Consider the following 15,474-nt stretch of genomic DNA (forward strand, 5'->3'; position numbering starts at 1 on the left):
ATCGTGTTTCAGCGTTTTGGTACTTAAGAAACTCAAAAACTCTCAAAAGACACGCTTTTGGAAATGTTTTGTTTTCCCATACAGTGTTTTCCATGTCTTTAAAGTTTTTTTTTTTTTTTTTTTTTGCCAGATACAATAAAATAAACACCCAAATGACACGTACCTGGTAATATCGTTTCGTCACGAGGTTATTTTCCATGAATTTTGGCGTTGTGTACCTAACAAGCTGGAAAACAGTTAAAACACAAGTTTTCCGTAATGTTCTTCTGTTTCTCCATAAGGGACGTTTTAGCTTTTTGTTACCTAAGACGCTGAAAGACACTCAAAAGACACGCTTTCAGCAATGTTCTTTTCCATATACGGTGCTTTGCATGCAGTTTGACGTTTCAGTACCTAACAATCTCAAATACACTCATAATACACTTTTTTGGTGATGTTCTGCTTCTTCATATAGGTTGCTTAGTATACATTTAGGCGTTTTCGTAACTAACTTGAGGAAAAACACTCATAATGCACGTTTTTTTTTAATGTTGTTCTGTTTCTTTCTATACAGTGCCATTCACGTGTTTTAGCATTTCGATACAAAAGAAGCTGAAAAATTCTCATACCACACGTTTCTCTTAATATGGTGATTTGCATATATTTTGGAGTTTTCGTACCCAACAAGCTTAAAAAACACTCAAAACACTAGTATTTGGTAAAGTTGTTCTGTTTCTCCATAAATGGTCCTTTGCAATTATTTTAGCGTTTTGGTGCGTAAGAAGCTCCAAAACATTCAAAAGACACGTATTGTCTTTTTGACATTGTATTGCATGTACTTTTACGTTCTGGTACCTAACAAGCTCAAAAACACTCTTTACGCTTTTATTAACTTTATTTTCTTTCATGTAGGGTGCTTTGTATGCATTTTAGCGTTTTGGTACCTAACGTGGGTAATGTTGTTCTGTTTCTCCACATAGAGTACTATTCACTCGTTTTAGCGTTTTGGTACATAAGGTGAAAAACACTCACAATCAACATTTATGTTAATATCGTTTCTTTTCCCCATATCGAGTACTTTGCATGCATTTTTTTTTTCAATTTATTCCAAAAAAGCTCAAAATAACTCAAAACACACCTTTTTACTGATGTATTTCCGTTTCTCCATAAAACGTCTTTTTTGACGCGTTTTATCGTTTTGGTATTTAAGAAGCTGAAAACACTGAAAACACACGTGTTTGATGATGGTGTTTTGTTTTTCTATATAGAATGTTTTCCGAGCTTTTTAGCGTTTAGTGCCTAATACGCTCAAAAACACCTATATGACACGTTTCTGGTAATGTCGTTTCGTTACCTGATATTGGGTGGTTTCCATGAATTTCGGCGTTTTGCTACCTAATAAGATCAAAATTCTCAAAACACGTTTTTTTTTTTTTTTTTTGGTAATATTGGTATTTTTCTCCGTAAAGGGTGTTTTGACGCGTTATAGCGTTTTGGTACAAAAAAAAAAGCTGAAAAATACTTACAAAACAAGATTTTAATAATAAAGTTTTCTTTTCCCATATAGGGTGCTTTGCTTACAGCTTGGGTATTTGGTACCTAACATGCTCAAAAACACTAAAAAAAGACATGTTTTTGGTATTTTTCTCTCCACATACTCATAAGGTGCCTTGCATGCACTTTGACGTTTTGGTACCTAACAACTAAAAAAAAAAAAAACTATACACGTTTTTTTGGGGAAGGTTCTGTTTTTCCATATAGAGAAGGTCAAAAACACTCATAATACATGTTTTCTTTTATTTTCCTATATAGGGTGTTTTGCATTCTTTTGATACCTAACAAGATCAAAAACACTTATAATACTCGTTTTCGGTAGTGTTCTGTTTCCTTATATAGGGTGCTTGTATGCATTTTAGCGTTTTGGTACTTAACATGGGAAAAACACTCATAACACAAGGCTTTGGTAATGTTGTTTTCTTTCTCCATAGAGAGAGCTATTTAAGTGTTTTAGCGTTTTGGTATCTATGAAGCTGAAAAAACACTTATTATACACGTATCTGTTAAAATCGATTCCTTTCCCCATTTTGGGTACTTTGTATGCATTTTGCCGTTTTGTTACCTAAGAAGCTCGGTAACACTAAAACACACATTTTTCCTAATGTTGTTCTGTTTCTCCATAAAGTGTGTTTTGGACACTTTTAACGCTTTAGCGTTTAATTAATGCGTAAGAAGCTCAAAAACACTCAAAAGACATGTTTTTGGTCATGTTGTTTTCTTTTCCCATTTAGAATATTATTCATTCTTGTTAGCGTTTTGATGTCTAATATACTAAAAACACCGATATGAAACGTTTTGTAATGTCGTTCTATTATTATTATTGCATGCATTTATGCGTTTTTGTACCTAACAAGCTTAAAACAATGAAAATACACGTTTTTGGTAATATTGTTTTGTTTCTCCAAAAAGAGTGCTTTTCACGTCTTTTTGCGTTATAGTACATAAGAAGGTGAAATACCCTCATAATACATTTTTTCTGTTCATATCGTTTCGTTTCCCCATATAGGGTTCTTACCATGCATTTTGGCGCTTTGGTACCTTACAAGCTCAAAAGCACTAAAAAAAAAAAAAAAAAAAAAAAAAGCGTTTTTGGCAATGTTGTTATGTTTCTTTATGAGTGTTTTAAATGTGTTTAGCGTTTTGGTACGTAAGTAGGTGAAAATTGCTCAAAAGACACGTATTTGGTAATGTTTACTTTTGCCATATGACGTGATTTCCATGCACTTTAGGGTTTTAGTACCATACAAGCTAAAAAACACACATAATACACTTTTTTGGTAATGTTCTGTTTTGTTTTGTTTTTCACATTGGGTGCTTTTTTTTTATGGATTTTGGCGTTTTGGTATCTAATATAATAATTATAATACACGTTTTTAGTAATATTGTTCTGTTTCCCCAGAGAGAGTGCTATTCACAGCTTTTAGCGTTATAAGAAGATGAAAACCCCATAATACATTCTTCTGTTCATATCGTTTCGTTTCCCTATATCTGGTACTTCGTATGCATTTTAACGCCTTGTTACCTATCCAGCTTAAAAACACTCAAAACACCCGCTTTTTAGTAATCTTGTTCTGTTTCTCCATAAAGGATGTTTTGCACACGTTGTAGTGTTTTGTACAGTAAGAAGCTCAAAAATACTCAAAAGGGACGGTTTTGATAATGTTTTGTTTTGCCATATGGAGAGTTTCCCATTGTTTCTAACATTTTGGTGCCTAATATACTCAAAAATACTAAAGTGACACGTTTTTTGGTAATGTTTTATTACCCCTTAAAGGGTGCTTTCAATGTGTTTTGGTGTTCTGGTACTTAAAAAGCCCCCCAAAAAAAACACAAAATACACGTTTTTGGGAGTGTTGTTCTGTTTCTCCATAAAAGGTTTTTGGATGCATTTTATCGTTTTATTACTTAAGAGACTGAGAAACACTCAAAACGCATGTTTTTGGTAATGTTGTTTGCTTTTCCCAATAGAGTGTTTTGCTTGCACTCTTCGAGTTTTGGTACCAATTAATCTAAAAAAATACTCATATTACACGTTTCTGGTAATGTTTTGTTTCTTCATATAGGTTGCTTTGTATGCATTTTCGCGTTTCGCCAAACATGGGGAAAAACAAGGGAAAAACGATCATACTAAACGTTTTTTATGTTGCTCTGTTTTTCTATATAAAACTGCTATTCACCTGATTTAGAGTTTTAGTACACAAGCTGAAAAACGCTCATAATGCACGTTTCTTTTAATATAGTTTCGTTTCCCCATATCGGCTGATTTACATGCATTTTGGCGTTTTGGTACCTAACATGTTGGAAAAATCTCACATCATACGTTTTTGGTAATGTTCTGTTTCTCCATAAAGGGTGTTTTACATGTGCTTTAGCGTTTTGATACGTAAGAATCCCAAAAACCCTTAAAGGACACGTTTTTGATAATGTTGTTTTCCATATAGGCTATTTTCTATGCTTTTTAGCGTTTTGATGCCTAATACGCTCAAAAACACACAAATGACAAGTTTCTTGTAATGTCGTTTCGATACCCTAAATAATGTGCTTTGCATGCATTTTGGCGTCATGGTTCCTAACGAGTTCAAAAAGCACTCACAGTACAGTTTTTTAGCAATGTTGTTCTGTTTCTCCGTAAAGGTAGTGTTTCTCCGTAAAGGTAGTTATGTACAAAACGCATTTTAGCGTTTTGTACATAAGAAGCTGGAAAACAGTCAAACGCCACGTTTTTTGGTGTTTTTTTATATATATTTTTTTTTATTTATAATATAGTGTGCTTTGTACACGTTTTGATACCTGAAATATTTTGGTAAATAGCAAACTCAAAAACACTCATAATACACGATTTTGGTAATGTTCAACTGTTTCTTCATATAGCGTGTTTTGTATGCATTTTTCGTTTTGGTACCTAACATGAGGAAAAACGTTAATAATAGACATTTTTGGTCATGTTTTGTTCTTCCATACAGAGTGCTATTCACGTGCTTTAGCGTTTTGGTATCTATGAAGTTGAAAAACACTTAATAAACGTTTCTCTTTAAAATCGTTTCGTTTCCCCGTGATGGTTACTTTGTATGAATTTCTGCGTTTTATTAACTAACAAGCTCAAAACACTGAAAACACACGTTTTTCCTAATGTTCTGTTTCTCCATAAATTGTGTTTTGGACACGTTTTAGCGTTTTGGTACGTAAAAAGCTGAAAAAAAACACCCAAAAGACACGTTTTAAATAATGCTGCTTTTTTTCCCCATATTTGGTGTTTTCTTTATTCTTTTTAGTGTTTCTGTGCCTAATACGCTCGAAAACACCTAATTGGCACGTTTCTGGGAATGTCTTTTCGTTACCCCATGTAAAATGCTTTGAATGCATTTTGGCGTTTTGATACCTAATAAGCTCGAAAACTCAAAATAGACATTTTTTTTTTTTGTAATTTTGTTATTTTTCTCCATAAAGGATGTTCTACATGCATTTTATCGTTTTGGTACGTAAACTGAAAAACAGTCAAAAGACACGTTTTGATTAATACGGTTTTTCTTTTCCCATATAAGGTGCTTTGCATACACATTGGCTACTTCGTATCTAAGAAGTTTAAAAACACTCAAAATACACGTTTTTGATCATGTTGTTTTGTTTTCCCATATAGAGAGGTTTCCATTGCTTTTAGCGTTTTGGTGCCTAATATACTCAAAAAACATCCAAATCACACGTCTCTGGTAATGTTCCGTTATACAATATACACTGATTTGTATGCATTTTGGGGTTTTAGTACACAAGAACAACAGGTGACAAAGTGAAAAAAAAAAACAACACTCAAAACACGTTTTTTGGTAATGCTGTTCTATTTCTCCATGACTGGTGCTTTGCATGCGTTATAGAACTTTGGTACGTAGGAAGCTGAAAAAACACTAAAAAGACACTTTTTTTTAGTAATATTTTTTTTCCCCCATATAGGGTGATTTTCATGTTCTTTACCGTTTTCCTACCTTGCAATAAAAAAAAAAACATTCATAATACATGTTTTTGGTAATGTTCGTTTTCTTCATATAGGATACCTTCTATACATTTTTGGATTCTCGTATCTAACGTGGGGAAAACTATGGGGAAATCATTATGTAACAAAATTTCACTTTTGTCTTGTCCTCAACCCAAAACCATAATTTTCGTGTTATTTTCATCTAAACAAAATATAAAAAGAAGTTATTTTGATCCTAAAACTCTTTTTTTTTTCTGGTTAGAACATTCATTATAGTTTGGGTTACTATTGGTTTTCATGTCAGACCTTTGCAAAATCTCAATTGCTTATCTAATTGCCTTTAAAATGTTCCAAATAAGGTAAAACAATGAAAGAAAGAATATAAAATGTTATAAAGATTTTTAGTTTTAATAAGATCATTTTTAACTGACCAGATCTAGCAAGAAATTATTCATATTTAAGAGAGTTTGCTTACATTTCAGAAATCTTCTCAAATCTCCCAGAATGTTTTACTAAACACTTTTAGGAGTTTCTAGAACATTTTAGAACATTCCGTTCAATGTAAACATTTCCAGAATATCCTAGAACTTTCTGGAATACAGTAAAAATATGTAGAAGTTTCAGAAATTTTCTAGAGTATACAAGAATGATTCAGAATATTCTAAAGTAGGTTTAAGAATATTCTAGAAAGATTGAGGACATTCTGGAACACATTCTAGAAAGACTAGGAATATTCTAAAGTACTGCTTGAAAATATAAAAGTAGGGGCTTGCAGACCACAAATCAGTTCTGCTTTGGCTGCCAGATAAGACACATCACAAGAGGTGAAATGGCATCAAGAGCCTGCAATCATTTTCCAGATGTATTCTGGTACATATGTGGTCAATTCATTAAGACAAGAGCAAAGAAGTTCTCTGTGACAGCATCTGGAAAAATGGTCAAAATTTTGGGATAAAAAAAAAATCATTCTAAAAGCCAAAAGAATAATGACAGTAATAATGGACATTTTCTTTTGTTTTGCAATGAAAAGAGTTGGAAAATAACGCATGTTTGTCAAAGACAAAAATCATGTTACATAGTGAATACACGATTTGATAATGATGTTTTTCCTCCATATAGAGTGCTATTCATTTGATTTACGGTTATGGTACCTGAGAAGCTAAAAAAAAAAAAAACTGTCATGATAAATTTTCTGTTATTATCGTTTCGTTTCCCAATATACTGTAATTTGTATGTATTTAAGCGTTTCTGTACCTAACACAATCAAAAACACTTAAAATACATGTTTTTTGCTAATGTTTTCTGTTTCTCCATAAAAGGGTGTTTTGGACTCGTTTTAGCGTTTTGGTATGTAAGAAGCTCAAAAACAATAAAAGTATATGTTCTCGATAATGTTTTTTTTTTTTCCCCACATAGAGTGTTTTCCATGCTTTTTATCGTTTTGGAGCCTAATATGCTCAAAAACACTTAAATAAAACGTTTCTGATAATGTCGTTCCCTTACCTGAAAGAAGGCGCTTTGCATGCATTTTGGCGTTTTGCTACCTAACAAGCTGCAAAACATTCAAAACATAAGCTTTTGATAATGATGTTCTTTTTCTTCATATAAGGTGTTTTGCACGCGTTTTAGCGATTTGGGAAGTAAGAAGCAGGAAATACTTGAAAAACACTTTTTTTTTTTTGTAATGGTGTTTTCTTTTCTCATAAAGGGTGCTTCGCATGCACTTTAGCGTTTTGGTAAATAACAAGCTTAAAAACACTTATATTAAACTTTTCTCTTAATATTGTTTTGTTTCCCAATATCGGATAAATTCCATGCATTTTGGCGTTCAGGTACCTAACAAGCTGAAATACGTTCAAATCACCCGTTTTTTGTATAGTTATGTTTCTCCATAAAGGTTGTTTCGGTTGTTTTTAGCGTTTTATTACGTAAGAAGCTAAAAAAAAAAAAAGAAGACGTTTTTGATAATGTTCTTTTGTTTTCCCATCTAGAGTGTTTTCCATGCTTTCCATCGTTTTGGTGTTTAATATGCTCAAAAATAGCCAAATGACACGTTTCTGGTAATGTTGTTCCGTTACCCCATAGTGGGTGCTTTGCTTGCATTTTGGCGTTTTGGTACCTAAGAAGCTCATAAACATACAAAAAAATAAAAAAATAAATAAATAAATAAATAAATAAATAAATAAATAAACAAAGATAAATAAAGAAATAAATAAATTAAATAAATTAAATAAATACATAAATAAATTAATAAATAAAAAAAATTAAAATTAAAATACGGTTTAGGCAATGTTGTTCCGTTTTTCCATAATAGGTGTTTTTACATGCGTTTTATCGTTTTGGTACGTAAGAAGCTGAAAAACACTCGACACGATCTTGGTAATGTTCTTTTCTTTTTCCATATAAGGTTCTTTGCATGCACTTGGCGTTTTGCTACCTAACAAGCTCAAAAACACTCATCTCAAACTTAAACATCTTAGTGATGTTCTTCTGTTTCTTCATGTAAGAAATAATAATAATAATAATACATAATACACGTTTTTATTGATATTGTTCTGTTTCTCCATATAAAGTGTGTTTTGTTACCTAAGAAGCTGAAAAACACTCATAATACACAATAATTTCCATTCCATATGTCGGATCCTTTGCATGCATTTTTGGTGTTTTCTTACCTAACAAGATAAAAAAAAAAACACTCAAAACACACGTTTGTCGTAATGTTGTTCTGTTTCTCCATAAAGTGTGTTTTTGACGTGTTTTAGCGTTTTCTTACGTAATAAGCTCAAAAAATCTCAAAACACATGCTTTTTATTATACATTTTTATCCATATAATTTTTTCCAAACCTTTTTTTTATTTTCATTATTTTTTTTTTTTTGTTGCCTAATATGCTCAAGAATACCCAACGGTCACCTTTCTGGGTATGTTGCTTCGTTACTCCAAACAGGGTGCATTGCACGCATTTTCGTTTTGGTAACTAGGTGGAAAACACCCAAAACACATTTTTAATAATGTTATTATGTTTCTCCCTAAAGAGGAGAAACGTTTGCGTTTGAGCGTTTTGGTACGTAATAACCTGATAAAACTCAAAAGACTCGTTTTTTTTTTTTTTTCCCCATATAGGGTACTTTGTATGCACTTTGGTGTTTTGCTACCTATCAAGCTCAAAAATTCTCATAAAACGCGTTTTTGGTAGTGATATTCTGTTTCTTGATATAGGGTGATTTTTTTTGCATTTTGGCGTTTTGGTACATAACATGGGAAAAACATTCATAATAAACCGTTTGGTTATGTTGCTCTGTTTCTCCATATAGAGTACTATTCATGTGTTTTAGCGTTTTGGTATCTATGGATTTGAAAAACACTCATAATAACTGTTTCTGTTAAAATTGTTCCGTTTCCCCACATAGGGTAATTTGCATACATTTTGACATATTGTTACGTAACAAGATCAAAAACACTCAAAGCACCCGTTTTTGGTAATGTTGTTCTGTTTCTCAATTCAGGATTTTTTTGCACGCATTTTAGCGTTTTGGTACGTATGAAACTTAAATTCATTTTGGCGTTTTTGGTGCCTAACAATGTGAAAATATATAAATAAATAAATAAATAAATAAACAAGCTTTTTTGGTGGTTATATTTTTCCATATAAAATGCTATTCACGCATTTTAGAGCTTTGTTACCTAAGAAACTTAAAAACACTTCTAATACATGTTCCTCGTAATATCTTTTTGTTTCCGTATATAGAGTGCTTCGAAAGCATTTTAGTGTTTTGGTATTTTACAATAAAAAAAAAACGTTTATTATAATGTTTTGTTTTTCATTATGAAGTGCTTTTCACATGCTTTTGCATTTTTGTACCTTAGAAGCTCAAAAAAAAAAAAAGATACTCATTATACACTTTTCTCGTCATGTCTTTTCGCTTCCCCATATAGAGTGGTTTGCATGTATTAGGACGTTTTGCTATCCAACGAGCTCAAACACAATACACATTTTTGGTAATATTGTTCTGTTTCTTAAAATAATTTGCTTTGTATGTATTTTACCATTTTGGTGACTAACAAAACACGTTTTTGGTAATGTTGTTTCTTCATATAGGATACTTTTCAAGCATTTTAGTGTTTGCGTCCTAAGAAGCTCACAAACACTCATTATACACGTCCCTGATAATATCGTTTCGTGTCTCATTATGGGGTACTTTGCATGCATTTTGGCGTTTATCTACGTAAGAAGTAAAAAAAAAAAAAAGAGAGAGAAAAAAAAAAACGCTCCATCCACGATTTTGGTAATGTTATTGCTTGTGTCCATAAAGGGTGTTTTACACCCGTTTAAGCTTGTTGATAATGGAAAAAGCTTTAAAACAAACAAAACAAAAGTTTTCTTAATGTTGATTTGCGTTCTCATATAAGATCCTTTCCATGATTTTTTAGAGTTTTGGTGTTTAACAAGCTCAATGGCACTCAAAAGTTATGAGTCTGGTAATGACATTTCGTTAAACCATTTTGAGTCCATTGCATGCATTTTGTCGTTCTAATACCTAACAATGTTAAAAAAAAAAACACCAGAAACGTGTGTTTTCAGTGCATTTGAGCGTGTCAGGTACAAAAACGCAAAAAATTATGTGAAAAAAAACTTCAAAATTGTTGTATTGTGTATTGTTACTATTTTTTTCAGCTTTTGAAGTAGTTTCCTTCAATTTTTTTATTACCGCTTCGGACCCATTTTGGGGACCGAAATCTCAGTTTTTGGTGCCCTTGGCCGGTTTCCCTTCTACAGAAAGAAAAAAAAAAATGCAAAATCGCGTTAATGGCACAACATTACCAAAAACGCTTACTTTGAGTGTTTTTGAGATTCTTAGGTAACATAACGATAAAAAGCATGCAAAATACCCCTTAAGGAGGAATAGAATAACATTACGAAAAGTGTGTAATTTGAGTATTTTTGAGCTTGTAAGGTATAAAATGTGAAAAATGCAAGAAAATATCCGATATTGTAAAACGAAACATAATTAACAGAAACGTTTATTATGAGTGTTATTGACCTTAGGTAACAAAACGCTAAAATGCATGGATAGCACTCTGTATATAGAAACAGAACAACATTATCAAAAATGTGTGTATTGAGTGTTTTCCACTTTGTTAGATTCCAAAATGCCAAAATACTTGCAAACCACATTCTATGGAGAAAAGAAACGACATTATCATTGACAAAACGTTAAAAAGCATGGAAAGCACCCTATATGGGAAAGAAAACGTTAAAACGTATGAATAGCACTCTATATGGAAAAAAAAAATTACCATTACCAACAACGTGTATTTTGATTGTTTCATATTCTTATAGTATATAACGCAAAAATGTATGGAAAACAACCAATATAGGAAAAATAAATTTCCAGAAACGTTTGTTTTGAGTGCTTATGAGTGTGTTAGGTACCAAAAACGCTAAAAAAGCATCAAAAGCACCCAGCATGGGAAAAGAAAACAGTATTACTAAATACTTGTCTTTTAAGTATTTTTTCATGTACTTACGTACCAAGACAATGAAACACATGCAAAATACCATTTTATGGAGAAATACAATAACATTACCAAAAATAAGCATTTTTAGAGTTTTTATGCTTGTTATGTACGAAAACTCGAAAATTCTTTATGGATAATCAAAACATTACTAAAAACGTGTATTTTGAGTGTATTTTATATTGTCAGGTAACAAAACGTCACAAAGCACAAAAAGCACCCTCTATCGGGTAAGAGAACGGGGGTTTCCAAAAAAAAACTTCTCTTCTGAGTGTTTATGAGCGTGCTAAAACTTAAACGCTAAACAGGCTGGAAACAACCTTGCACGAGAAAACATTTCCAGAATTTTTTTTTTTTTTGTGCGATTGACCTACTTACAAACCATAAACAGAGAGAAAAACAAAAAAAACAATGATAGCCAAAACAAGGTTTCGAGAGTTTATGTGCTTATTACGTTGAGAAAAAAGACAAAATGCATGGAAATTACCAACTATGGAAAACGAAAAGACTTTAGTTAAAATATGTATTATAAGTGTTTTTGGGCTTCTTAGATACCAAAACGATAAAACGATATGAAGAAACAGAATAACATTACCAAGAAACGTTTTTCAGCTTAGTTATTAAAACGCTAAAACACATGAATATCTCCCTATATAGAGAAACATAACAACATTAAAAAAAAACGTGTGCTTTGGGTGTATTTCACATTGTTAAGTAACAAAAACGGTAAAATACATGCAAGCACCATATAAGAAGAAAGGAAACGAAAATTTCAAAAACGTGTATTATGACTTTTTATAATTGTGGTAGTAATCTAAACGATAAAAAAAGAGAAAAAAAACGGAAGACATCCTATATGGGAAAACAAAACCTGCATAGGTACGAAAACAGTAAAAAAAAACACGTTTTTTTTTACACGTTTTTTTTTATGGAGAAACATTATAACTTTACCAAAAACATATATTTTAAATAGTTTTGAGCTTGTTCCCTATATAAATGACAGAATGCACAAGAAAACATTCTATATGAGGAAACAAAAATAAGAAACGTGTATTATGAAAACTTTTAAACCTCTTACTTACCAAAAGGATAAAACACCGAAATTCCACTCTATTTCGAGAAAAAAAAACATGCATGCCAAGTACTCTGAATTGGGAAACGAGAAAACATTTCAAGAAACATGTATTATGAATGTTTTCGAGCTTCTTAGGAAACAAAACGGTAAAACGTATGAATAGCACTCTATATGGAGAAAAATAACATTACCAAAAACGTGTATTTTGAGATTGTTTCATATTCTTATGGAATATAACGCAAAAATGCATGGAAAACAACCAATATAGGAAAAAAAAATAAAAAATTTCCTGAAACGTCTGTTTTGAGTGCTTATGAGTGTGTTAGGTACCAAAAACGCTAAATGCATTAAAAGCACCTTATATGGGAAAAGAAAACAGTATTACTAAATTCTTGTCTTTTAATTATTTTTTCATGTACTTACGTACCAAAACATTGAAACGCATGTAAAACACCATTTATGGAGAAACTTCTTCTTCCCAGCTTTTCCCTATTCGGGGTCGCCGTTGTGAATGAGCCTTCTCCACGTATTTCTATTGTTTGCCATCTCTGGATTTATATTCTTCTCCTCAAGATCTCCGTTTATGCAGTCAATCCATCTTCTTTTGGGCCGTCCTCTTCTTCTAACTCCCTCCACCTCCATTTCCATGATCTCCCTTCCTACGTGGTCTTCGCCAACTCTTCTTCTCAAGTGTCCATACCACCTCAACCTTGACTCCTGGATCTTCTTGGAGACTTCAACTACTTTCACCGTTCCTCTTATGTACTTATTCCTAATTCGGTCTGTTCTGTTGACTCCTACCATCCATCTCAACATCTTCATCTCCGCTACATCCATCTTCCTCTCTTCAATCTTCTTCAAAGGTGCTGCTTCTAGCCCATACATCAAAGCAGGTCTAACGACTGCTTTGTGGACTTTGCCCTTCACTCTTACTGGTACCCTTCTATCGCATATCACACCCGAAACTTGCCGCCAATTGTTCCAGCCACACTGAATCCGAAAGTTCACTTCTTTTTCCATTTCCCCTGTCTCGTCTACCATCGATTCCAAGTACTTAAATGTTTTCACTCTCTTCAACTTTTCACCATTCAGTCTAATTGTGGCCTGTTTCTCCATAAAACACCATTTATGGAGAAACACAATAACATAAAAAAAAAGCATTTTGAGAGTTTTTAAGCTTGTTATGTACTAAAATTCAAATATTCTATATGGAGAATCAAAACATTACTAAAAAAGTGTATTTTGAATGTATTTCATATTGTCAGTTAACAAAACTCCACAAAGCACAAAAAGCACCCTATATGGGGTAAGGAAACGGGGTTTCCAAAAAAAAATTTTCTTCTGAGTGTTTATGAGCGTGCCAACACTAAAACGCTAAAAAGCCTGGAAACAACCTTGCATGAGAAAACAAAATATTATCATTTTTTTTTTTTTTTTTTAGGGCGATTGGCCTACTTACAAACCAGAACCCGAGAAAAAACCCTTGTAAAAAAAATACCTTAATGAAAAAAAAACAATAAAATAACCAAAACAAGGTTTCGAGAGTTTATGTAGAAAAAAAAAAAAAGATACAAAATGCATGGAAACTACCAACTATAGGGAAACGAAAAGACATTTGTTAAAACATGTATTATAAGTGTTTTTGGGCTTCCTAGATACCAAAACGATAAAACGATATGAAGAAATAGAATAACATTACCAAAAAACGTTTTTCATCCTAGTTATTAAAACGCTAAAACACATGAATATCTCCATATATAGAGAAACAGAAAAAAACATTAACAAAAAACGTGCGCTTTGGGTGTATTTCACATTGTTAAGTACCAAAAAGGTAAAATGTATGCAAGCACCCTATAAGAAGAAAGGAAGCGAAATAAGAAAATAGAAAAAAAAAAAACGTGTATTTTGAGCTTTTATAAGCGTGGTAGTAATCTAAACGATAAAAAAACATGGAAAACACCCTATATGGAAAATAAAGCCTGCATAGGTACCAAAACGCTAAGAAAACACGGTTTTTTTTTTTTATGGAGAAACATTATAACTTTACCAAAAACATATTTTTTAAATAGTTTTGAGCTTGTTGCCTATATAAATGACAAAATGCACAAAAAACATTCTATATGAGGAAACGAAAACAAGAAACGTGTATTATGAGAACTTTTGAACTTCTTACTTAAATGATAAAACGCGTAAATTCCACTCTATTTCCAGAAAAAAAAAAAAACATGCATGCCAAGTACTCTGAATTGGGAAACGAGAAAACATTTCAAGAAACATGTATTATGAGTGTTTTCGAGCTTCTTAGGCAACAAAACGGTAAAACGTATGAATAACACTCTATATGGAGAAAAATAACATTACCAAAAACGTGTATTTTGAGATTGTTTCATATTCTTATGGAATATAACGCAAAAATGCATGGAAAACAACCAATATAGGAAAAAAAAAAAAAATTTCCAGAAACGTCTGTTTTGAGTACTTATGAGTGTGTTAGGTGCCAAAAACGCTAAATGCATTAAAAGCATCCTATATGGGAAAAGAAAACAATATTACTAAATTCTTGTCTTTTAATTATTTTTCATGTACTTACGTACCAAAACAATGAAACGCATGGAAAAAGCCATTTATGGAGAAACACAATAACATAAAAAAAAAAAGCATTTTGAGAGTTTTTAAGCTTGTTATGTACTAAAACTCGAAAATTCTATATGGAGAATCAAAACATTACTAAAAACGTGTATATTGAGTGTATTTCATATTGTGGAGAAATTTCATATGGAGAAACATTATAACTTTACCAAAAACATATATTCTAAATAGTTTTGAGCTTGTTGCCTATATAAATGACAAAATGCACAAAAATCATTCTATATGAAGAGACGAAAACAAGAAACGTGTATTATGAGAACTTTTGAACTTCTTACTTACCAAAAAGGTAAAACGCGTAAATAACATTATATTTCGACAAACAACATCATTAACAAAAAAGATGTATTTTTAGTGTTTTCCCATTATAAGGTACCAAAACGACAAAATGCTTGCAAAATCGCCCAAATGAGTAAACAAATAACTTTTAAAGACTAAGTGTCTTCTGAGTGTTTTTTGAGCTATTTACCTACTAAAATGCTAAAAAAAAATTTGTGCTTTTCAGCTTGTTACGTACAGAAAACACCAAAATGTATCAAAAGCACATTAAAAGGGAAACGAAAAGACATTACGAGAAATCTGTATTATGGATGTTTTTTGAGCTTCATAGGTACCTAAACAATGAAACGGATTAATAGCACTGTATATGGAGAAACACACTACCATGACCAAAAACGTGTATCTTGAGTATATTTTAGAGTTATCAAAACCAAAAAAAGGCATGCAAAGGACAC

The 15,474-nt window shown here is 31.9% G+C and overlaps 1 protein-coding gene across 1 annotated transcript; it reads right to left on the reverse strand.

Moving 5' to 3' along the window:
• Nucleotides 1-12,583: 12,583 nt before the first annotated feature.
• Nucleotides 12,584-13,135, reverse strand: LOC135100953 (uncharacterized). Its single transcript, XM_064004570.1, has one exon. It carries the CDS (start codon nucleotides 13,133-13,135, stop codon nucleotides 12,584-12,586), a length of 552 nt encoding a protein of 183 aa, XP_063860640.1.
• Nucleotides 13,136-15,474: the final 2,339 nt, after the last annotated feature.

This window comes from Scylla paramamosain, chromosome 5, assembly GCF_035594125.1.
Source record: "Scylla paramamosain isolate STU-SP2022 chromosome 5, ASM3559412v1, whole genome shotgun sequence".
In the NCBI taxonomy this organism is placed as follows: Eukaryota; Metazoa; Arthropoda; class Malacostraca; order Decapoda; family Portunidae; genus Scylla; species Scylla paramamosain.

Coding starts and splice junctions, on each gene's coding strand:
- LOC135100953 (XM_064004570.1), bottom strand. CDS start 13,135: ATGGTAGACGAGACAGGGGAAATGGAAAAAGAAGTGAACTTTCGGATT.